Source organism: Orbicella franksi, chromosome 8 (genome assembly GCF_964199315.1).
Source record: "Orbicella franksi chromosome 8, jaOrbFran1.1, whole genome shotgun sequence".
In the NCBI taxonomy this organism is placed as follows: Eukaryota; Metazoa; Cnidaria; class Anthozoa; order Scleractinia; family Merulinidae; genus Orbicella; species Orbicella franksi.
Window position 1 is genome coordinate 21,301,972 of NC_138152.1, and position 26,393 is coordinate 21,328,364.

Sequence of the window (26,393 nt, forward strand, 5' to 3'; positions counted from 1 at the left end):
CATAGACGAGACTATGGTCACTTAGGCTTACATGGGACACACCAGCGGAAACAATATTATTCTGACAATTTTTAAAAATAACGTCAATCTGAGTAGAAGATGTGTTAGTAATGCAAGTTGGACTATCTATCAGTTGGTGAAGATTATAGATATCAACAATATTGGTTAACAACACTGTGTTGATATCAGGCTGCGAAGAAGCCAAATTACAGTTAAAGTCACCCATTAAATAAAATTCAACGTTCTCTGCATCAAGCTTGTCAACAAAGGATTCCAAATGAGAAAATATCTCAGTTGATGAATTAGGAGGCCTATACCAGGTAGCAATAAGAAAGAGTTTAGATCGAGGTTTACTAATCTCGATCCATATGTTTTCGAGGTGTACATCACTTAGAACAGGGTGTACAGAGAAATTCATATTAGACTGAACGTAGGTGTAAACTCCCCCACCAAATCTACCGTAATGTTCACGATCGCGGCGAATGATATCATAATCGGGAATGTAAACCTCGTCATTGCTGACAGAATCATCCAGCCTCATCTCATTAATAGATAATATACCAAGAGGGTAATTGGAGAACAAAACTCTCAGCTCGTCAATGTGTTTCGGCAAGCTTGCAATATTTAAGGAGGCTAATTTAAAGCCACGCATTGAAGGTAAAAAGGCAGAAGACTTGCGAGACAAATTCGAATTCTCGTCCACTACAGAGATTTCATCGGCCCTAGAAGACTTGCTAGAGAAATTGAAATTTTCTTCGGCTGCAGAGGTTTGATCGGCACCCGTGGAAATAGGAATTCAGTGCAGTCCATGAAGTCAATTAACTGGCTACAGAAATGTTGTTGACAAATAAACACAGCCTCTTAAAGACCCTACCCTAATACTTCAAGCTATAAAGAGCATATCACAGTGAACTGAATATAACAAATTCGCCAAGAGATATGTCGGTTTAAAGGATAATTACACTGTGCACTTGCTCTTTGCTGTTAACTACAGACTAGCTACATACTTTAGCTAAATTCTATTTATAACAACATCTTTTACTTACCAGGATCTAATTCCATGGAATCAAGAAATTGCTTAATAGCTTCATAGTCACACTTGAGAACATGGCACATCAACTGTTGGGTCTACATAACAGAATAGTTTTTTTATATATATATTTTTTATATTGATGTACCACTACCTGCCATTAAGTAGTAGTAAGGTTAACTCTAATGAGGGTTTTCAAGGTTGAGTGCTAGTTGGCAGGAAAGGTCAGGCTGTCAATAAGGACTAATATAAGTTAAGTTATGGATGTTCTCAAAAAATGTTGCTGGAGCAATTTGTCAAACAACTAAAATGGGGCACTGTTCAGTTCTGTTTTTGTTTTTGTTTTTGTTTTCTCATCTTAGGCAACTTTTTTTATGTGTAGGCATACATGTACTTAATAGAGGGGAATGGTTATAAAGCCCAACACACTTCAATGGACAAAACAAAAGTATCAACATTTTTATGATCATGCGAGGTCCCCAGCCATGGACTATCTTTTGTTTCGTGCTCAGACACCATGCACAAATTACATGACCAATTGAAAATGTTTCTATTGGTTAGTTCCTCACACCTTGTGTTTTGGGCAAAGTCAAAAAAAGCCAAGTCATCATAAACATACAACAAAGACCATTGCTGGGCTTCACAACCATTTCCTTCCATTAACTTAGATACAGGTTGGCCCTAACTCTTAGTTTCACATTCACTGTAACAAGTGAGAAGAGTATTATTTGTCACGTCTGTCACAGGTAACACTATTAAAGCATTTTTGTATGGTTGCCCCCCCCCCCCCCCCTCCTATGTAGTTTGGTGGGTACTGCATCTCGCGCATACTGTTAGTTTGAGAGCGATACTGTGAGAGTAATGAGTCTCAACGAGAGTGAAGGTAATGACAACAGGAGTAATGTGTCAACATAGTGACTACAGCCAACAACAAACTCTTCATCCTAAGTACAATCCACAAACACTGGGCCCCCAAACTTCACACACAAGTCCCATCCAAGCAAAGAACACTGAACACTGAATATCACATCCACTAAACATGCCACATATAACATACCTGTACTGCTAGTACAACAACAAGAGCCCTGGCTTTACATTCCGTTCCTGGTTTCAGAGATGTGACACCCACTCCAAGGCTTTGTAAAGGGGGAAGATCCTAACAGAGACAATAAAGATAAAGAGAACATCGCATACATGTAGCTGCTGTAACAAGATAAGACAGTAGCTAACCTTGTATGCAATAACCCGAAGAAACACTGCAGCCCATGCTCTTTAATCTTGTGTGTGACACGTATCTTAACAGAGGACTGGTTAGCCCCAGATGCTGGCAATTTGATCATGGAAACAAAGGCAAATAATTTTACAGTCCATACAAACATGAGATTTTCCTCTTCTTCATTTTTACAGTATTCTCCAAAAGAGATATTGGCACATTTTCCTATGTGTCTATTGAGCAACATGTACAACAATAAAAGAAACACTCTTAAAATTTTGACAGAACTAAAAACACCTGTCAGCGAACTTGGCACTTGTGTTTTCGTTACATTTCTACGTTGTTGTTCTTCAAAACTTCCACTCTTGCTTTCACATGTATTGACAGAAACATCAGCAGCATTTTTCTATGATCTAGGATACAACTGGACAACACACAGATTGCTTACTGTCCAGGCAGGATCTTTAACAGTACCAAGAAAGTTCTTTGACAGAGGAAAAAGTGCTCCATTGGTGTCTGTCATCATAATTAAAGAATCCTGAAAAGAAACGGTACAGAAAAAAAAATAAGTGCAAAGAAACGAGGGCAATTTTAATTTTGATTATAATACATTTAACGTGCACTCTGATTGGTCTAGAGGTCATTTTATACTTCAATTCACTTTGTTAAATTTATTTGTAAACAAATTACACCGGCTAGTCACTAGCACATGCAAAACCTCCAAACAGTTTTAGAGAATTTGAGAGTACTTAAAAAGATGATCATGTAAATACACTTAGATAATAATAATAATAACAATAATAATAATAATAATAGTAATAATAATAATAGTAATAATAATAATAGTAATAATAATAATAATGATGATGATAATAATAATAATAATAATAATAAAACTTTATTGCATACTTTTTCATACAAACTTGAATCTTACATGTATCTGGTAAAAATCAAGAAATTCTTTTGTTCCTTAAGTTTTTTTCCTAAAATAAATAAATCACCTCACTTCTAACGCATTTTATAATAATAATAATAATAATAATTATTATTATTATTAATTAATTAACAATTATTCACCGAAGTGGAGGCAAATATCCACCACTTTAACCGACACTGAGATGAATAATTGTTTTAGTATATACCACACAAGCTGAATAAATAGCGGACCAAAGAGTAACTTTGTTTGTTTAAGAGTAACTTTATTTGAAATGGAAGCCATTTTGTTTTTCCTCGGCTGCTCAGAGGTGAATAGTGCTTGGCTAATCACCTCCAAGCTAGCCAACCAGCATGTGCGAAGAGTGCTATTCACTTGTGTGGTATATACTACTACTAATAATAATAATGCTTTATTTATATCTATATTGTCAAGAACACAAGGTCAAGTCAACAAAAGATGTGGGTTGCCAATAAAAATAACCATCTACCCATGATCTCTGTCAATAACATTACTAACATTACAAACATTACTAACATTATTAACAGAGATCACAAAGTAGATGATAGCATTGAGATTTATTTCTTACATCTCCAGTTGGGTATAACTGAATATCACTGGACCCAGGCTGACTAAGGAAAGTTGCACAGTCTTTTGGCATAGTTCCACCAGGTTCGGGTTTGGAAGATGCCAAGCTATAAAGAGCGTAACGAACACCAGATGGAGTCTTCAGCATCACATGAACTCCTGCAGATAAAAAGAATACACCTGTAGGTTGGTAAACAATAATCATTGACGCTAGTACAAATGTATGCCACTAGAAGTAATAAATTAAAGACAAATTGCCAGTTATTTACTGCAACTAGTACAAAATACACTTTTTCTTGTGGCTTATTTATACTACTGGTCAGGAGCGCCTTGGTGCAACTCAAATTCTATTACACATCAAGAGACACAAGTGCACTGTCAATCTAGCAACCACCAATGCCTTTGCTCTTTTGGTTTCAAAGGAGCTTAGTCACGGCATTTTGAATTATTTTGGCCAGGTTCAAAATGACATGTATAGACTTTAATTAAACTTTTCAAGATGCGCAAATGGAGACATACATGTACCCTGGTAGCTCCTTTCAGGGCAGACTGACGTTAGAAAGGAGGCATTTTTACATTTCTCTCTCTCTCTCTCTCTCTCTCTCTCTCTCTCTCTCTGTATCTTCCTCATCAAGCACTTCGGTGCCAGGGAAAACTTGGTTTTTTAAAAGTCAAAAAAAAATTTTAGACTCAATGTGACAACCTGAAACTAAGCACAGACAATTTATAAGTACAAATCTTCATCATCCAGTTTACCGTTTTCTTTTACGCCAAATTTTCATGAATTTTTAGTTGTTTACTTTTTGATCCGGCGGGAAAACAGCCATTTTACTCTAAAAACACAAAAAAATCGTGGGAAACTTTTTTTTCGCGGAAACCATGATCAATTATGATTCCCCCGACTCCCATACCATTACCTTATGTTACCTCCGTTGAAGCAATATCAATTTTTGGAGTTATGAAATTTTTCAGGTGTACTTGCATGACTAGCACTGGATTCAAAGCTCAAGAAATGACATTCACCTTTTTTTTTCGAACCACACCGACAAGAATAAATGTCACTTCAGTCGTTTAAGAGGGAATAAGCTAAATAAATTCACACATACTTATAATGTGTTAAAGCAAGTGTGAGCAAAGTTTCAGCTAATTTTAAGAAATTTCAAGTGAGTTACAATACTTTGAATTGCAAAGAGTCAATTTTTTTTCGCGGCGGGAAATCAAACACGACTTCAAATCAAAATAAAACTTGCTACTTCTAACCAATTTGGCTGAAAATTTATTCCAGAGTGTAAAACTGCATAGATAATAGCATGATATGTTTTTTTCTGCATTACCTTGCATATTTTGGCTGGTTTTTAAGTGCAATAGCTAAATGTGGCGGGAAATCAACCAAAATGCGTACTTTTTGTCAGATTGACGCCTTTAAGGCTAGAATTGCACTAACCTTGATGTTTCTTTTTGAAAATGTAGTATTTTTTGCCAATGGCAATGGAGATTACTTGAGTAGATCAACGATATCAGTGATTTAAACGGGTATTTAAAAATGATCGCTCAGTGTAACGAACAAAATGGGCAAAGTGTACTGCCCAATTAAGAGTAAGTTTAGGTTATAACCTCTGTATCTTTTGTATCCTTGCCAGCGACGTTCCAATATATTTTCATTCCAACACTACGTTGTTCACACTGGACATAAAACCTCAATTTTAAGGTCATTTGGCATTTGCATGACCTTGCCGTTAAGTCGTTAGTACGCACCGGGCGCAGGCCTTATGCGAGGGTTTTAGGGTTTAACCGTCAGCCATTGAAAAGGAAAATAATTATTAATACTTTACTATGAACCGCCAATAGCCATCCACAATAAGCCATTAAACGTCAAATGGCCGAATTTTCCACATCAACCGTCGGAAAAACAAACAAACTTTTAACCGTTGCTGAAGGTACCCCGCCCCATTGAGACCCTAACATACACAAGAAAAAATATGAAAAAGAAAATAAATATTCATCCAATCGAAGTAAGTGAACTGACACACATTTTCAGATGATGCTGAGGCATTGTGCCAAATTTCAATTAATGTGGTTGAAATCTACATATTTTACAAATGAAACAGCTGATATACATACTTGGTGTAGCATACATGACGACACACAAGACGGACGATCGACTGGCGGTAAGTCACCTGTTTTTGATCTCTCTCATAGTAAGTTATTTTAACCTTTAGTAAGTATATAACGGGAAACAAACCATTGCAAAAGTTGCATAAGCACAAAGTGTACCTGCAGTGATCGATTGCTGTGCTATTTAAGCCTAATTTGCCTAGGAAAATGAGATCGTGAACAGCACACGAAATCGATTTTCACTTGCTAGTAAGATGGCTTTTAAATCATCGTCTTAACTTCAGTTATGCATCTCCAAGCGAAATAAAATTGCACTACCCACCACAGTGAACGAATGCTGAAAGGTTAGGTTAAGATCCATTCTATTGCCTTAAAATCATTAATAATACTTTCTTCATTAATAAAGTTTCTTCCAGTATGGTGGATCAATATTTTGGAACCAGGCCTCCCCTGATTTCCAAGATGGCGAACGTTTAAAAGCCGTTTTACAGCATTAAAAACGATTTATGCATAGCATTCTGTTGGACTGGGCATAAAGTATAGGAGGTTAGGCTGGAAAAATTCAGTTTTATGTGATCTTACCTTTATTTACTGGGAGTGGATCATTTTTTATTTTTTTGCCTGAAAAATATGGGTCGGCCATGCATTTTTCTGCTAAAATATGACGGTGTCTCACATAAAATTAGTATTTATGACCAGTCCCTTAAGGTGTCGGAGTGCCAGTTGTTACTTTGCCAGAGGGTCAGGGGGAGCTCTTTAATTTCGGCATGCGTTTACTTTTGGGGTTTAAAAGACTATAGGGGTTAAAATATGACTTAACTTTCGGGGAGGTGTTCCTTTAGGAGGAGTTGGTCCGTTTGGAATTCTACGGTATTGCCCTCTAAAAGGGTACAAAATCAAGATTGCCATTTTCACTTGCAGAACTTTGTTTGTTCGTCGATATTCTACTGTGATAGTTTTCTGTGATCTCGTGTACTGTCGATTGTGTGCATTCCGGAAAATAAACATGGATGAAATGAGTAAATTGCTAGAACTGGCAAGCACAGGAGACGAACTTGCTCTGAAAAAACTGAACCTCGACAAACCAGTTAAGGTGACGTTAGACAAGCCTTACGCTAATGTGGGAATTATCAGGCTGACTGGCGAATATGAGGCTACCATGGCCATGATAACCGCCGCAGATCGCCTGCAGCTTTGGACATTGGCCGCAAGTTGTCGGAACAAAGTGAAATATCTCCAGTTTATTGCAGAGGCGTTTTGCAAGACAACCCTGGCCAACAAGCCTATCCCAGGAGACACTGTTGCTGATATCATGAAAGATCTGTTAGACGAGATGGATATTAGAAAACAGCAAAGAGAAGGTGAAAAAGAGGCAGCTGAGTCAAGCGGTGAACAGCAAAGAGAAGGCGAAAAAAGGGTAGCTGAGTCAGACGGTGAACAGCAAAGAGAAGGTGAAAAAAAGGCAGCGGACTCAGACGGTGAAACGGAAATGGGGAAAAGCAGCGAGAAGAGAGGTGAACGGAGCGAGGGGAAGGAAGGTCAAAGTGCGTCATCAGTTAAAGACGCTGACAAGGAAATGGAAGTAGAGTACGGGGAGGAGCCAAGAGGCCAAGAGAATAATTGCAAAGAGGTGGAGGGGAAAAGTCAGACTTTGTCATCAGATGGAGACGTTGTTGAGAAGTTAGTGGAAGACAAAGGAGAAGAGGTGAGAGGCAAAGATAAAAAAAGCAAACAGGAACAGAAAGGTAACAGTAAAACTGGTGAAAGCTCATCAGTGGCGACGATTAAAGGAAAAGAAGAAAGAAATCCTGCTAAGAAGGTAACGGTCAATAATTCCAAGGTACGAACATGTCCTCTGTGCAAAGCTAAAGTTACTCACCTTAGAAGACACGTGGTCGCCCTTCATGTAAATAAAGGAGAAAGACTGGCGGTATCACAACTCGAGTCCATACTCCAGGCCGCCATTCACGGAGAAGAGAAACGAGGAAAAGAACGATTAGAAAAGCGGCTAGGCAAGAAAATTTCGTTCAAAGGCAGAGTCCGGGAAAAATGCCCACTGTGCGACAAGGCGGTGTTGGCACTGACAACGCATCTTCAGCGCACCCACAAACTGAAGAAGGATGACTCCATTTATAAAAACGCAATGAGGATTGTCCGGCCATACGAGGGTAAATTGAAGGAAGTCAAGAGCTGCAAGAGAAAAGCGGAAGATCAGCCAATGGCAAGTCAAACTAAAAAGCGACCTCTGACCCCTCTGGGTGTGCTCGTTCAAGCAGTGGATGTTGAAAGCGATGATAAAGATTCAGATTACGAAATATTGAGTGACGATGAAAGCCACAACTCGTCTGAATCGTCTAATTCCGTCATGATTATTCCACCTACTCCAGACAAGCAGGGAAGCCTGACGTTGAAAGCCGGCGGAGTCAAAAGGAGGATCACTGAAGAAGAGAATTTCAACGATGAGAGAGAGGGGGTAGAAGCGAACGACAACATGGAGGATAAGGAAGATGAAGATAGAGATTCAGATGATGAGAAAGAGGATGAGAATGAGGGTTTGGAAGATGATGAAGATGAGGTTTTAGAAGATGATATTAGTGACGAAGATTGGCAACAGTGGGCTGTGAAGGAATTCTACAAAGGCAGACCCAGAGGCTTCAGGCACCAACTTCTGAAGTGTTTTTACGAACATCTGCAAGATCTTGGTGGCGGAGCAAACAAAGAACGGCAGGCTGGCATCCACGCACAAAATGTTCGAAAGCTTTTGGATCACCTTGATCCAAAGAATGACACCATTAGCTGCCTTATTGAGGATGGAGGCCTGCAAATGTGGAGAAATTGGGGAAAACCAATTCTGGAACAAAACAAAATGAGACCTGGGACTGTGAAAGCTTACCTGTCTTCAGTTGGAAAATTTCTGAAGTTTATTATTCAAAAGGTAGCTGACGAGACGAAAGAATTCCCAAGCATTGATGAGCGGTCTCTACGTTTGGCTAATAATGTCCTAAATCGCCTTCCTAACTGGAGAACAGCAATTTCCAGAAAGTTCAGCCACAAGAAATGGGAGAGAGTTTTGGAGGTATCAAGAAGACTGCCCCCAGCATCTACTATTAACGACTTAATGTCAACCAAACCAGCCAAAGAGGCGATAACAATCCTTAACAAAAGCAGCACTGGACACCTCGTTAGTTCGCGAGAATTTATCATTGTGCGAGATTTTCTCATTGTTCGACTCGAATTAGAAAATGCACAACGGCCAGGACCCATGGAAACTGCCACAGTACCTAACTTTAGAGAGGCTGAACGAAGTGACGACGGCAGCTACACCATGTACTGTCCGAAACACAAGCGATCCATTGACGGCCCAGCACGAATTTGCATGGATGCAGAAACTCATGCCAATATGTGCACGTATGTTGAACACGTTCGCGGCGTATGTGCTGATGATAGTGAGGACGCCCTGTTTCTGACAGTGGAAGGGAAACCCTTTGATCAGAGCAACATCGGAAAGAGGGTAACTGCCTTTTGGTTCAAGGCTAAGCAAATTAAATTGTCGAGCACCGACGTCAGGAAGATAGCCTCATCAGCAACTTATGATATGGACGTCGTCGAAAAGAGGGCCATTCACGAACACATGGCTCATAAAGAGGAAACGGCAGATCACTATTACAATATAGGCCATATCACAAAGAAGTCTGCCCGAGGTCACCAACTACTGAAAAAGTCCCTTGGCTTGGATACGTCAGTGGCTACAACATCAAAATCAGACACTAAGTCGGTAAATTCAGCAAAGTTTGACCAGGAGGACCATGAGCACCATGAGCACCACGAGGAAGAATCAGAGCCAATTATTCACGATGAAGGACTCTCCAGTAGTCAAGTAGAAGTCATCGAAATGCTGTTTTCCAGCCAAATAATTTCTCAAGCCCAAATCACGTTCGACATTGTGAGAAATACCATGGCCGAACACATGGATTTAAGCAAATGTGCAAATGATCCTAAGATGGTCAAGAAAGTCTATGACAAAGTGTGCTACTTGAGGCGAAAAGAAAAGCAGAAGATGGTATTACCGTCAAAGGAACCTGAACCATCGTCGAGCAGAACAGAAGCATGGGTTAAAAGCATAACTGAAGTGGAATCTGCGTCTGCTGTCACTAACTACCAAACAAAAGCGAAATGGAATAAGCCAGATGAAGAGTACGTTGAAAACTTCTTTGGAAAATATTCTGTGCGCCCAAGCAAAGAAGAGCTGAAGTCGTTATTCCACTCAAGCAACGGCCTTAAGGAAATCCTTAACAGAAACGATGGTGACTTTGAGCGCTGCTACAACAAAGTGAAATACATATTCAAGAAAAGGGGGGGGCAACAAATAGAGACGAAGAAAGGACACGTTTGCTTTTAAGTAACCACATATGAACTTTGGACAGTCTTAAAATTACAAGCCCGAAAAAAGAATAGACTCTTTCGAGCTAGAAACAGAGAAAATTGTTTAAAAACTGTGTACGGTCATTTACAAGTCATTTAAGGTATAGTGTACGGTCGTAAAATTAAGAACCAAAACAAACAAACAAAGAAATATGAGAGCTATGAAGGGTAGTGCGGCTATGGAAAAATAGAAACAGTGTACCATGAATTTCAAATCCTTTTAAGTGTACGGTCATTAATCAACAATAGCAAAACACAACCAAAAAACAGGAAATACTATAAAGTTTAGAACAGTCATTGATGTCGCATGGATTATGAGTGTAGAATGGCCGTCGAAAAAATGATTATAGTTTTAAAGCAGTGTACGGCCATTTATAAATAATTTAAAGTTTACAGTGTACAGTCAAAAAATTATGAAAACAAAACGAAAAAAAACAAAAACAAAAACAAAGCAAAAACAGGTAATCTAGCAAGGTCATCAAAATATCACAGTGTTAAAACAGTGTAGTCATTTCCAAACTCGTTTAAGTGTACGGTCATTACACTACAACACCTACCCCAAAAACAGTTAAGACTATGAAGTTTAGTACAGTGTTGAGTTTTTTTTTTTGAAAAGAGTACAATCATTAAATCAGATATACTCACTGCACTAATCTGATAGTTTTATCGTGTTTCATTTTGTTTGATTTTATTGTAATGGCATGTTAAAATAGCTTCAGTAAAGCGCTGATTTTTTTTGAAAAGAGTGCAATCATTATATCAGACATACTCACTGCATTATGCTGATAATTTTACCGTGTTTCATTTTGTTTCATTTCATTGTAATGGCATGTTAAAATATGATTCCGATTAAATATGTTATTGTTGTTGCTGTTTTTGCTGTTGCTGTTGCATTGGGAAGTAAAATTCCATCCTTTTATCTTTCTGACCTGTATTTCTCTCTTCCCGGCAACAGTAAATTGGGTTGGTTACTTGAAATACCCTCTGGGCTTTTTTGATGGCGTGACAGTGAAATCCAGCAATAAGAGTCCGGTAATTTTGTAATGAAAATATCAATCTTACCACTTTAAAGAAATAGCTCAGGTCGCCACTGAGGGTTATATGAGACTGGAAGAACATTCTTAATTGTTTTATCAAATGCTCGTTGTTGATCACACACTAAATATTTAACCTTTGACGTACTTTCCGAGGGGATTACTGAGAGAACCTGCTGAAAGTTTAAAGGCGAAAAAAAAATATAAAACGGCTAAAAAAATAATCTTAAAAGTACATAATGCTATTGTTCGAACATTAATCTACGCACAGAAAATGAAAACCAATAATTACCGTTAAAACTGATAAATCCTACACCATTTTACTCCATCAACAATTATGGTGCCATCAAAAGGGTGGGAAATCAACCACCTGGCGGGACATCAACCACGCGGCGTGATATCAACCACACATCAAGGCGGGAAATCAACCAACGGCGGGGCATCAGCCATAAACGGGGCGGAAAATCAACCGCAAGGCGGGACATCAACCAAACGGCGGGAAAACAGCCAAAATTGCGGCGGGGTATCAACATTCATATAACTCACTCTCACTCTCTCTCTCTCTCTCTCTCTCTCTCTCTCTCTCTCTCTCTCTCTCTCCCCCCCCCTTTCATCTGCCCATTCCTTCCTCTCTCATTCCCTTGCTTTCAAATGTTCTACATGTACCTCACATTCAGTAGTAACCTAGCAAACAACTTCTACATCTTGCAGCCTTAGGACACAGACCATGACAATTCCAATTGTACCAGGGCCATGAAGCGGCCTGCCTGTATAATTGGGATTATATGAACAAATGAAGGGAGAAATGATATGAGAATAAATCAGGTATTGTCCGCTTACTTGTGATTCGATCCACACTTTTAACGCCCCAAGGGGTACCCCCGCAAGAAAACTAAACGCATGAAGTATTCCCATCAAGACCCGGGAGCACTAACCATGTGCTCCCAGGATTCCTAGCAGCTTTTCAACACTGACTGAACAAGGAAAAAATCAACACTGGCCAAAGCAGCAGTGGAAAAGATAACAGGGGGATCAAGGGAAGGATTCATATATTTCTCACTTCATTTTTGTTCATATAATCCCAATTATACAGGCAGGTCGCTTCGCGGCCCTGGTATAATTGGAATTATATTTCACAAAATCCGGTCGAAATACATGAGAATAAATTATGTAGATTTCGACACCAAGGTATAAGCACAGATTTAATGTCTGAAACATGTAACAAAGATATAACAGGGAGCAAAAGTTCTGAATAAATGGATATACAAGCTGAATCACTGATTGGAAAGCTTTCACAGAGGGGAAGGATCCCCTAGTAAACAGTTAAGGTTGTTTCAGAACAGCATGGCAGTATTTTGAATTGAACCCTGGCTTATAGTAAAACTTCTGGAAGGTGGATGGAGATGACCAATCAGCCATTGTCATAATCTCATCCAGAGAAACACTTCCATTGGTTGCTGATATAGTTGAAGCTGAATGAACTGAATGGGCCTTGAATATTTCCGTGTTGATTCCAGCATCTTTAATGGTAAGCCGGAGCCAGCACCCAACGGTAGCAGAGGAAACCTGTTTGTGAGGCTTAACATAACAGATGAGCAAAGGATCTGCTTTGGAGCATGGAAGAGTAGGGCAAACTGGATGCCATTTCTTGAGGTAGTGACAGAGAGTTTCAATAGGACAAAGTTTCCGATTGTGAGGGAAATGAGCAAAGAAGGCCTGACCTGAATGGTTAGGGTTACCATGCTTTCTAGGGGAAGTAAGGGAGAAAACAACTCCCTCTGGGAGGATTTTACAGTATCTAAGATTTAATTTAGCCAGAGAAGCTGCCCTTTCTGGGTAAGCCAAGGCAAAGAGCATAACAAATTTCCTTGACAAGTGCTTGAGGGACAGAGAGCTGTTGCTTCCTAAGGAAGATAGGTACACTGTCACCTTCTTGACATCCCAAGTATGTGAGTACCTTGGTTTTGGAGGGTGGGAGTTGAGTATTCCCTTCATTAGCTTAGTGACACGAGGATGATGACCTACAGGGAAGCTGTCAATCTTTGAATGTGTCGAGGAGATAGCTGAGCACAGTACATTTATGGAGCAGTGCTCCAAACCATCTGAAAAGGCCTTTGCTAGAATTCAAGGATTTTGGAGAGTGGGGCTGAAACAGGATTAATTTTCCCCTCAGTACACCAGCTACTCCAGCAGGACCCTGCTGACTGGTAGGCCTTGCGAGTGGAGGACCGAGTTGCTGAGAGGAGCAATTTGGTAACCTGTTATACTGGTAGTATTGTTGGAGATGTAACACACGGTGTTACAATTTTTGAAAAAGGCTAAATATTGGCGGAGAAATGGCGGTTTCACGTTTTCACCGGAAGTAAAAGTTTACCTCTTGATTGACAGCCCTATGGCGCGTATGCAATCAACCGAGACGATTTTCGCGGGAATTACCTATATGGATGTCACGAATTGACCACTCAGTTGATCAGCATTGTTGCTCTGACTACCCAGCATTTTTGGTATTAGGCGTTTCTCTATTAAGTTATAAGTAAACATAGACCACGTTTAAACCATGGACTGGTTCGAAAAAGCGAAAACAGCGACGAACGAATGAAAATACATCAATGAGTGAAGAAGCGAAAGTTCGCCACGCGGGTGAAGCTATAGTTATCGTATAAGGCGGGCAAATATTCGTGGTAAGAGAAAAGAAAGGTTCTGTAAAAATTTCGGAACTTGACAGCAATAATAGGGATGCTGATAGAGACTCTTCTGATGAGTCCGATATCGATATCCGATATCGACGAATCGTCGGACTCGACAAATCGTCGCACTCCGATATCGACGAATCGTCGGACTCATTGAGACCATTTGAAATATTATCCATGCACAGTTGCCCACACACAGTTGCTCTCAGCGCTTTCTTTTGTTTGTTTCCTTCACTCAGCCACTCTAACGTTCGTATCCTTTTTAGTCTTCCCCATTTTGCCAGACCAGCTTCAAGAAAAACCGAGCTACAGAAAAATTATCTATCTGCCTTCGGCTCCTTGAGCGCATTGCGAAACACAAGAGTTTTTTACAGATTCGCGCGTAAATTTCACCAGGAGGTTAACGGTAGTAAACTTTCCCTGCCCTGATTGGCTTAGTTATCTGAGAACCCAGTTGAAGGCGTTTGTGGGCGGAGTTTGTTTGCGAAGCAGAAAATTTTTCTTAGTGCTGTTTTCTCGAATAAATTTTTTCACTTGAAGCAGACACTTTAAAGAGTTATAACTCAAAGGGAATTTGTTCCATTGCTCTTAAATTTGGACAGTGGCTAGTTTAACATATAAACTACAAAAGCGTTCTGGGAATTGTTAATTGCGAAATACTTTTTCTTCGAGAGCGATTTTTGTACGATCACTCCACATTTTTTTAATCCTATTTCGAAAATGTTCTGTAACTTTTTACTGCAATTGAATATGCCAAAACGCAGACACGTTTTTTAAGCGCTTTGGGCCCTGAAACCGAGGAAAAAATTAAATTGGCGAAAAACGAAATTCGCTTTGACTTGTAGCTTTCGAAAGGTGATTCGGGCGCTCGTATTTAGTGGTCGTGAAAAACTCGACAATTAATTTTATTTCAAAATTCTTGGTATAGTTTGATAGCCAGCTCTATAAGCTTTAATTTGATATAGGGGTTTAGGTATCTACAGCTTAAACTGTACGCGCTACATCGCTTGCGCGCGAGACACCCCTGAAGGTATACTGTAACCTAACCAGCTATAATGAAAAACCAAGCATTATAGTCACTATTTATGTACAGAGATTGCCAGAATATTAAAAAGTACAATTAATTTTTACACATTATCATATCTTACATATAATTATCAGATTATCAGTTTGGTGCCACATGAATAAACTATGGAACTCTGGTAGCTAGCTATAGTGCACGTGCATGCAGTCTAAGGCTGAAAATACCGTTAGGTTTACAGTCCTGTAAACTAGTAATAAGATATTTTTGAACAAAACTTTGTTACATGAATGAACTGATAGGATGAAACAACCAATTAACCATAGCAGTTACCTGAAGTTCATCCTTCTGTAGAAGACGTACATCCTGCAGAAGAGATCCGCTGGCTTCTTCATTTGAGAGAGCTGCAGCTGCAGCCTGAAGAGCGCTATCTTTAGGTGGAAACTTGACAGCAGCATAAGGTCCATCCACCTGGAAAACAAAATAATGCAATGCATTGAAATAACTGCCTCGCATTTTCTTGTCCTCATTTGGGTTTTACCTTTTGTTAGGCTTATTGGTTGGGTACTACATGTAAATGTTAGGAGTGTTAAAATAACACTTGGTGTAAGTAAAGCAAAGCCCATTACTGACAATTTTTTTCCCAACACTCAATCAAAAACAAATCTAACCTATCCAATTATCATAAATTAACACTATAAAAGTGGTATCAACGGTTCAAGTACAAACGTAACACCATTTTGTTGAGAGTTCATATGCACTGAGATACTGTAAGCTGGGATATTTCCATAAACTACACTGCATCCTTCTAAAAAAAAAAAAATAGATACACTCACTTTAAGTACTTTTCCAACAGGAATGTTACGTTTATCTTCTACAAAAATAACATCTTTCAAATCCCAATCCTGAACAGATTTATCTTCTGCTGCCTCTACTGATGGATCCTTTTTATGCTCTGCAAATGACAAATCAAAAATTTAAAAACACTAATCCTACATTTGAATTCATAACATTGAAGGGGTTAGTGGAATAAAGCCCTAAATGACTCTAATTTTGGAAAACATTGAGGCAACAAGCATTGAAATACCTTGCAGCAATTTATACAGTTTACTCTTGTTTTCATTATTGTCTAAAATGAACTAGTAGTAATTGCTAGTGCTTTTGAGACAGTAGCTAACACCCGATAAACTGTGAAAATTGCTGGTAGGTATTTCAATCTTGGCTACCTCATAATTTCAAATGCCCATTGAGTTTTATCACAGTGTAATATTATACTAGCTTAGGCTTCTTCATTTGCTTTGTGATATAGCGGTAATGTGGCAAAAAAAAACAATAAAATGTGCTTTTTCTATGTTTTATGCTCTGATAAAACATGGGTTTTTCCGCCAATCAGAGTGTGCACAGGGTCCTATCTTAACTATAATATGTGATAAAACTAACAAATAGATTCCATGTTCTGGTGAGTCTGTTTACTCATAGATTACAGACGATGTCAAAATGTGGTAGGACCAAAATAGTGGCACAAGAGCTGTTAGGTGAGTATGTTGCTGATGTTCTTTCCGCAATTTGACGCCATCCGTAATCGATTACTGAATACATTGTTTGTTTGTTTGTTTGTTTGTTACGGTATATTAGGTTGATTTCTTTTGTTATTTTTTTCTCTCAGAAAAATTTGCTTGTATAAAGCTACTCTTCAATGCGAGAAACAATAAAGTTCATGTATATATATGTATGTTCATAGATGCACAGCAACATGGAGTCTACTTGTTTTACACAGTAAAGAAGGAAAAAAAAATGTTAATGACATCGTCTATGCATTACCTACAGGTCTTCCAATAGATAATAAGTTAGAACCAATCAAAATGCAAGAATATGTAATTAATGCCTGAAGTGCATTTGCTGCACTTGTAACCGAAATTAAGTCATATTGGCCATCCAAAACCTACACGTGCTAATATATGTGTACATGTATTTCATGACTTGAATCAACCATGGGGTGTACATGTAGTCCTTGACTCTCTAGCTATATATCAGCTTCCATTAAATTAAACTCACTCAGGCCAAGAGAGCCAGGAACATCACTGTCTTGTTCCTCAATAAGTGGTGGATTAGGAGATTCTTCATTTCCTAGTGGCAAAACTTTAAAGCGACACTTCTAATCCAGATTCCATGCCGATTCTAATAACTGTCCCATACGAGGGATACCAGAAGAGATGTTGAAACCAATAGAACCAGGATGATACAAAGGACAGCTACGTAAGCAGACCTGATGTTGAAGAAAAGCAATACTTCGGCAGTTGTTGAGTTGGTACAAGATTTTATGTGCAGCTACCACCTTTCTATCATGGTACTACAAGTTCTGTATAATGTTCACAAGAAACACTTGTACATTGTAACCATATGCTGTAACAGGCATACATGTACTGTCCACACTTGTCTAACACTTTGTAGAACCAACTGTCACTTATCTAGTTAAAATCTGCAACATTACAGAGAATGGTTGAGCCCTGAGTCCACTTATCAGTGATTCACAATTTTAATTTTTGATCATACTAACAATCTTTGTCATAAATCTCATTTTCATAACAGTCTGCCCAAACCAAACCCCAAACCCTATTGATAAACACTCTGAACTGATACATGAAATTCAACACTGAAAGGGGAAAGGGGGATGTTGACAAGTATGTTGTAGTTGAACTTCTGATCATAATTTCAATTATTTGAAGTTTCAATTAAATGTGATGAGTACTACAAAGGAGTAAGTAGCTTTTAAAAGACTCTTTTTGACAACTGACACCTTAAAAACCTGACAAACAGAGGGGTCTTATACGAAACAAAACCCTCTTTCTCTTTGAATGCCTTGCACACACCTCTTTTTCATAATCCAAGAGGTTTCCCAAGAGCATAAATTTTCTGATTAGGAGACATTGAAAGGGAAGTTAATCTTTCAAATAATCAGCTGCCTATTGTTAGTTTGGTTCTTTTTATGATGTCTGTGAATTCTGTTGGCTAATCTGTTTAAGTCAAAGGGTGTAAACTGGGGGTAACAAATTTGAACTATAGTTAGCTAAGCTAACCCTAACCCTGATATAGTTATAGTAGTGCACATAGACATACGTAATTAAGTAATGCATGCATCAAATCCTTTCATACGATTATTCAAAGATTTAAATTTTCTCTCAGTTTACTGTTAAGTTTCACTCTTGGCATGGATTACCTGAACTCCTCGTACTACGCAGCTGGTGAAGGTAGTGCGGTTTCTTCTTGCCCTGGCCCGAGCTTTTTCTAATAGTTTCTTTCTTTGCTCAAATGGAAGTACACCCCTATGGTAAAGCACACATGTATGTACTGTGTTTACTCCGTGTAACAGTCGATCCCATGTAATAGTCGATCCTGTGTATAAGTCGACACCCAATTTTTGAGGCCAAAAACAAGATTTTCTTCATTTCCAGGTAAGAATTTCTTGGAAAGCTCTTCTTGTATTTCTTAGAATTTTCTTTCAGCTACTGCGGATATGCGAACAAATCACAGCAAGTTTCAACCTGAAGTTTTACTAAGCTTATTATGGCAAGTACACGAGCGTTTTACCCAGTTTAACAACATGAGTGTATGCAGGCTTTTTGACGATAATTTTTGTGAAATGCTCACAAATCAAACATGATGCTTTCAAACGAACCTTTTTAAGTGTGTAGAGATACAAAGTGGCTTTAGAAGACAGGGAAAACACCAAAGAAACTCAGGACTCTTTCAAAACGACTCGATAAACAAAGTGCAAAGCGCGCGTCGTAATACTTGGTAGCCAAGCCTTGAAATCTGTCGAGACCGTATCCTGCCAGGTTACTAAGCAGAAAAGTTCGAAATGCGAAAGATGTTTTCTGAGCAGCCTTACAGCTTTACTTACAGCAAAAATATCGGTTCTTTATGACAAAATTGAGCCAGTGAGTATCTACAACATTCAGGTTAACATTTGACAGACAAATATTGATGAATTTCAGAAGCTCTGATATAGAGAAACAGATCACTAAGCAAATGTACGTTGTAAACTGTGCTGCCGTTTATTACATGTTTGTTAACATTGAAAGACAATTATTATGCTAATTACTTAACTTGTGCATGAATCTCAAGTTTTTTTACCCATGTATAAGTTGAGGGTGAATTTTCAGACTGATTTTTAGGTCTTGAAAGGTCGACTTATACACTGGAAAATACGGTAATATTATACACCAGTACATTATGTAGTTATTTCCACGTTCAAGTGAATGAAGAGGTTGAAAGTGTTATGATTCTCAAACGCTGTTTGCAGTTGCATACAATATTGAGTACAGCAAGTCTGAAATATTATTATTGTTAAGATAACTGAACGGGTGCCTGAAAAAAAAAAAACCCGAAGTGGCTTCTGATAAATTGCTAGATTTTCCCTCCAAATTCCCCTGTATTCCCCTGTGAAAGATAAACTTAATATAGTTTGACATCACATAGATTAACATTCACTTAAGTCCTTATCCTGTGCGCCCCTTCAATTATTAAATTTAGAGACCGAGGTTTTCGGACTTTTTAACGTCAGCATCTGTTAATTTATTTACTTTTCAGGTCATAAACTGTAATGCAACGACCTAAATGCAATATGTACACAGACAGTTTACTAGATCCAAGAGAAACCAGAATTGATATACTATACACTGTTCTGGGCAGTTGATGTTTGCAAATTAATACATCGATGTGACTGTAGAATTTACTAATTAGGATACAAAAAGGCTTTGCATGGATTTGATCACTTACCACCGGTACAATGCCCCTGATGACATCTGGGCACAAGTGTAAAGAGAGCATGTGTGAATGGCTACAACTTTGTCTCCAGAGAACTCCGCAAATCCTTGAGTTGTATGTTCCAGTTTGCTAGCAATAGAGCTGAGGGTTTCATCAATCCAAGTAGCAACCTGCAGGAAATAAATGATGAAATTAGTAATAATAAGTTTAAACACAGATTCAAATTAAATATAATTATTTTAATATTACAGCAGTTTTCAATTGAGTGTCGTAAAACCAAAACCAAACCAATTGGTTACCAATTAGACTACTCAGCCAATCTCAAACAATAGTAAAACCAAAACCAAAGTAATTGTCTAATTGTCTGTTACTTTCGACACTCAATTGAAAACACTCAATTGAAAACTGCCCTAACATAACTGGACTGCTTAAGATGAAGGAATAATTTTCAGTCAGTTACATTTTATGTAGTTTAATCAAGCAAATTCTAATTTTACATGAATGGCCAAGCATCCCATTTCCTCCACTCAGGGTGAGTATTCTATATTAAATATCATGTATGTAAAAAAAAAAAAAAAATGACAAAGTCAATTGGAAATTTATAATATCACCTTGCAAATGCAATCACGGTTTTTAATTTAAGAAAACCTTATAAAGGTATTTGGAGGACCACACATACATGTGCATGTACATGTAAGAATTACTCAATCACTTGTTTTAACCTTGTGTCACTTACAAAGTCTTCATAGTTCTCTCTTTCAATGTCATACTTGAAATGCTACCTATCTGAATTGCTTGTAATACACTTATTAAGTACATTGTATACCTCTTTTAATGAACAAACTATACCTGATCTTGCTGTTACTGTCCAAAATATCAGTTTTTGAGTACATGCCCATATTTTACCTTGCCAGACTCTGTGAGAACAGAAGCTCTTATGGAGGATGCAGACACTGATACAACCTTTTCGTCCACGAGCTCAAGAGCTTTGACCCTGGAGTGATATACAACATCTTGTTCTCTGTAATGTAGTTGATCTTCCCATTTCCACTGATACAGCTTGCCATCTGCTCCAACACAGACCAGCTCTGAGTACATGGTAGCAATGTGTGTAAAGCGTGTGAAGTGACCATCCTACAGAAGAATGTTGCATAGTTTATGAAAAGCTCAGATCAGCAGCTGTTTGATCAGTAACCTCTACACATGTACACTGTAAATACAGTAACATATCGCAAGGTAGTCCCGCAGAAAATTCAAGCATTCTGATTGGTTCTTTCTTGGTCAGGCTTATGCAATAAAGACCATTTCCATGGAAATATTTATGAGCCATGTATGTTGTTTTTTTTGTACATGGATATAATAAACCACAACACCAACCTTGCTAACTTGAGTTGTGCTGAGAAATATAATATAAAGATTTAGGCCAGCCTAAAAGCGGAGCTCCTCAGTTATTTTTCGGAATGTTGTTACTAATGAAAATAATCTAACATGTATGAGATAAATTGGGAATGATTTAATAGTTTCAGCCGGAACTAGTATTACATTAGCAGATCAAGGTGAAAGATGGTGTGATTATGAAATATAGAGCCATGACTTCAAGGATTTCTGGGAAGCCACCAAAAATCCTGATCACATAACAGAACTGTCTTCTGTGCTTTTTGATGGCATTTCTTGTTCTTTCCTACCTTATTCAGAAAGACAAGGCATTGTTATTAATCATTATATTCTTCCTTAGTTAACATGGGGACTCCCACACAAAAGAAGTTTACACATTTTTTTGTTGTGGGAACTGATTGAAATGCAGTGGTTACAATATACTCAGTCCCTGAATCTCTACCAAATGTAATCTCACAAAAAAACCAAAACAGTATACATACGTGAAAAGTTGGAAAGTTTTGTTTTCTAACTTGTCCCCAAAGATACATTTAGCCATCTTCACTATTGTATGGAGTCTGCTCCTGCTCGAGGGGTTTGCAATAAGCAAAATCACCCTCGCATAAATGGTAATTACAATATTTTTTTTTTGCTGATCATGAATACTTGCATAGGCTTCTAATAATAATTTTATTATTCAATTTCAATGTGATTTGTTCTTTTTCTCGACTGGCATTGTGGACTACAAGAGCTGTTATTGGGTTCCATTAATTAATTTTGCTATGATTAAATTATACCAAGAATTATCAGTAAGCTAAGAGGAAATTATATTATATACAAGTCATGTTTTTTGTCTGCACTACACAACCAAATGCACTGACCAAGGTTATCAGGCATAGGTACATTTGTCAGAAGAGCCCAGCATATCCAAGATATGTTTTGATTGACACATCACTTAAGATAATTTACAGCAAAATGGCTAAAAAATACATCAATATCCTACATGCACCAAAGTCAGACATGGGGTTATAAGGCAATCATTTAAACAACAGATTGAAATAATTTCTAAATTAGAGAACACTATTTCTACAACAGAAAGGAACAAATTAACCTTATTGGACATTGCGAATGGCAATGCTGTCTGTAGAATGTCACAAATTTCTCAACCCTTTCTTTCTACAAAAATGCTAATCCTGCAACTTTGCTTAAGACCCAGTTCTCCATTTCATGTTGGCAAAATATCAATTTATGCCATGTCCAATGCAGATTATCACAAAATTGATTTAAAAGCTCAATAAATATCATTTTAAAGCCAAAAAGCCAATTATTTAAATAAACCACGAGTAAATTATCTCTAAGAAATACTGATTAATTTAACAGGCGCTTAAAAATAATTAGTTAATATGTGTTTCTTAATAATGTAATGCAGTGTATCTGTCACAATGTTGCAGCTATGATATTACTACACAAAGGATGGGTTGCAGAACTGAACCTCCAAGTCAGTTTATTCAATGAACTTGGTGCAGAATTTATAATCCCATCAAGTTGTCTGTAAATACAGAGAAACCAAACAAAGCATTACAATCATAAGTAATGAATTACTGAACTCTTTTTCATGTATGAACAGTGTATGTTCCATTAATATCGGGGATCTCTCAGAAGCTGCATCCATGATAAATTAATTTGTTCCCAGATGCATTTGTTTATAGAACTTTTCACAAATTAATATATCTGTCAGAAATATCTCACCAGGCCATGGCTGCTTTGAAAATCTTTGATGTTTTAATACAGGCTGTCCATCTGTAAACTGTTCATATATTGACTGACAGGAACAGGCATGTAATTCCTTTCTTTGATATACAGTGAACTTCATTGTTAGTTGTTTACTGAGTGTTAGTAGTGAATCAAATGCTAGGGGTTGGTACTCCAACTTTCACAGTGGCAGGCTCTGCCCTGAGATACAAACCAAACTTACATAACTGTTATGAACTTCGCCACTTGCTTTCAAGAGCAAAGGCAATTTGCTTCAAACAAGAAACTGGAACACTGAGGGTTACAACAATGTGCACAGTCCCAATCACAGGGTCATCCAGGCTGTTTGGTTTTATACATATAACTGCACAACTGTATATGAGTTCAGCTTCCAGAAGAAAATCAGAGTTTGTGAGGACAAATACTGATGTTCTTGCTTACTCAATGAATGAATGTGCAGTTCCAGAAGATATTCACACCCAACACCCATTCATGGCCAGTCTTTAGAAATTCCAAATTAAAGTATCAGGAATCAAGAGCTCTAATAGAGAAAAAACCTCCATGTGGGGTATGAATCTTTTCTTGAAAAAAACAATGTCTGAGAAATCATTAATTACAAAATAATGTTTAAGAAACATCTTACCTTTCAGAGAATTTTTAATCTATACTGTCTGGCCAGTTCATATATTTGACAAGTTGACACTGGGCGTGTTTTTAAATTTGTGCCCTTCAACATCACATTGCTATGTAGTAGCACTGGTCAAGTAAAAACAGCATAATTTGGTTAATTAATATACACTGTACATTATTAGGTTGAAATATTGGTGTAGATTGTTGCACGTCAACAGATACAGAAACTAGTTCGTATAGTGTGATGGTCCGGGTGAGTGTAGTTCTGGAAAGAACTGTTGTTGGTGACTGACGTTTCGACAACCTGAGCGGATCACTTCCGCTCAGGTTGTCGAAACGTCAGTCACCAACAACAGTTCTTTTCAGAACTACACTCACCCGGACGATCACACTATACGAACTACTGATACTCCTGGGTTCAAACCATTTACTGAGATACAGAAACTATTTGCACCTGAATCATAACGAGTGAAAAATCGTGCTTGAGACATTTAAAAAGAAGAAGGAGCCAGAACTGGTATGAAACTTTGATATTATGATTAGAGTTCGCTACTAACGATAAACTAAAACTGTATCAAAATCGATCCAACCGTACCCAGCTATGCTTAACTTTTCTACTCGACGCTTCTGCATCTACGTTCGAAAAACGAACCATCAATCACCACTAAAATGTTTGTTGTGACTTGAAATTGCGTGTGTGAATTAGAAAAGGATTCAAATTTTTCTTCGTGAGTTAGAAACTAAGAAAAGAGTAAAAGGTGTGATAACTTTTCTTATTTCATTGCGAACCACTTGAATGTAGTTTTTAACTCGAAAGATTGTTTGCAAGATTACCTTTCACGAGCTATGCTTAACCTTTCTACTGGACACTTCTACATGTACGATCGTACATGTATAACGAACAATCAATCAACACTAAAAGGTTTGTTGTGACTTGAAATTGCGTGTGTGAATTAAAAAAGGATTCAAATTTGTTTTTCGTGAGTTGGATGGTGCAAAACTCATGGCCGAATGCAATAAAAACGAAAGTTGCGTTCATTACTCTTTTATTCTAAAATTTGCCTCTCTCCAATTTACAGGCCACTGTTGTTTCCCTGTACAAGCCACCGCAAGCTAATCTGAGAGCTGTAGAGCCAAGTTCACCAGCACCGATGCCGGCACCATCTCCGCAACCCATAGTTAGACTGTCTCCACGGATTGCGACCGTGGCATGCAGCCCTTTGCAGCGAGTGTCCCCAGTTAGGCCAGTCCAACGAAGTTTGTTCGCCGCATTACCGGACAACCAGCCAGAAGTCCTTGGTTACCTAAAAGAAATCTGTGAGCGCCAGAAACAGCTCACCGAACAGCAGCGGCAGACGCAAGAACGCCTTGATACGTTAATTGCAGTCCTTTCCGGGTCCCCCGAACCGCCCAACGTGCCAGTCCTGCCTACATTTACTTCCTCCGTACCAGTTACTCAAGTTGCTCCAGTTCCACCAGTACCGACGCTCCCCGTCCCAGATCCTGATTCTCCGACTGCATCTCCGTCTCAGTCTGCTGACGACGACGTCATTTTTCAATTACGTTCGCGGTCAACTTCGGAAAGGAACTTCGCCGTTCAGCTGCTACGGCATATGTTCACACAAAGTGAACTTGCGGGGCGCAATGTTAGGGGAGTCGGGGGCAAGCTTCCCTTAAATACTGAAAAAATTATTAAGATTAAGGACATTGTTTTTAGGTTTTTCCCGGCCTCCTTATCACAGCAGGAACTTCTATGGCGCGATTGCCGAAAAGCAATCGACGCCTATTTACGTAATAGAAAAGTATTGCCGGATCGTAACCAGTAGTCACTGGTAAACATTAGAATTAACATAAATGTAATGCAGGCTCTTTTCGCTCAAATAAATTTGTCAATAGATGCATTTTTTTCCTAAGTTAATAACATTGTAAGTTAAATAAAATGAGTTCGGACTTTTATATTGTAAGTAAATAACATTGTAAGTTCAATAAAATAATTTAGGACTGAGTTGTTCTGTTTCATTCCTATTTTCAGAACAATAACTGGGAATTAATGTTAAGTTAAATACGATTGTTTCGCTTATAAAAACTGTGAAAACAAATGAAAACAATGTGTTAAAAAAGGAGTGACTGTTTGAGTGAGACTAGACTCGGCTGAAACAACGTTTTACACTTGGCAGAATATTTAACTGACTGAATATTTATTAAAAGAAAGGATATTTTGCCGCTGAATCGACAATGAACACATTTTGAGCGACACGTGCCCGGCGAAATACAGAACTTTTCGTTGAAGAAAAAATAAGTAAATGTGGGCAGCGCGCCATAGAAACTTTGATAAACGATTCTTTGAATGATCGATTTGTGTCAAATAGAACTCGCGGAACGCTTCAGACAATGAAGATTTTGCATACACAAACAAACACACAACTTTTTCTTGAAGAAAAAAATAACTAAACGTGAGCGGCGCGACACAGAAACTTCGATAAACAATTCTTTCGTCAGAAAGAGCATTTTACTGTTTGAATGAACGGTTTGTGTCAAATAGAACCGGAAATATCATTTTTTCAACAAGGTCTTCGGAAAGCTTCAAACAATAAACAGCTCGCAAGCGACTTGCCGACGCATGGCTAAACACGGAACTTTTCCTTGAAGAAAAATATAATTAAACGTGAGCAGCGCGCCGTAGAAACTTTGATAAATAATTCTTTGGCTAAAGAAAGTGCATTTTACTGTTTGAATGAACGATTTGTGTCAAATATAACCGGAGATATAATTTTTTCGACAAGGTCTTCGGAAAGCTTCAAACAATAAACATTTCGCAAGCGA

The 26,393-nt window shown here is 38.2% G+C and overlaps 1 protein-coding gene and 1 pseudogene across 2 annotated transcripts in view; one reads left to right on the plus strand and one right to left on the minus strand.

The window, feature by feature from the left end:
• The window catches only part of LOC145494238 (E3 ubiquitin-protein ligase UBR5-like), a 60,518-nt pseudogene extending 36,293 nt beyond the window's left edge, over positions 1-24,225 (minus strand). Inside the window, exons 1-11 of the transcript XR_014050244.1 lie at positions 24,166-24,225; positions 20,721-20,948; positions 19,827-19,984; positions 18,265-18,370; positions 17,103-17,313; positions 15,884-16,002; positions 15,381-15,518; positions 3,767-3,994; positions 2,692-2,781; positions 2,088-2,186; positions 1,047-1,128 (exon numbers count right to left, since the gene is read on the minus strand). The product of XR_014050244.1 is annotated as an E3 ubiquitin-protein ligase UBR5-like (transcript). The remainder of the gene's footprint in view (positions 1-1,046; positions 1,129-2,087; positions 2,187-2,691; positions 2,782-3,766; positions 3,995-15,380; positions 15,519-15,883; positions 16,003-17,102; positions 17,314-18,264; positions 18,371-19,826; positions 19,985-20,720; positions 20,949-24,165) is intronic.
• Positions 4,351-11,947, plus strand: LOC145495438 (uncharacterized). The gene has a single exon (XM_081475052.1). It carries the CDS (start codon positions 6,887-6,889, stop codon positions 10,277-10,279), a length of 3,393 nt encoding a protein of 1,130 aa, XP_081331178.1. The 5' UTR covers positions 4,351-6,886; the 3' UTR covers positions 10,280-11,947.
• Positions 24,226-26,393: the final 2,168 nt, after the last annotated feature.

What these genes read in the sequence shown, in the direction of transcription:
- LOC145495438 (XM_081475052.1), top strand. Translation starts at nt 6,887, where the DNA reads ATGGATGAAATGAGTAAATTGCTAGAACTGGCAAGCACAGGAGACGAA.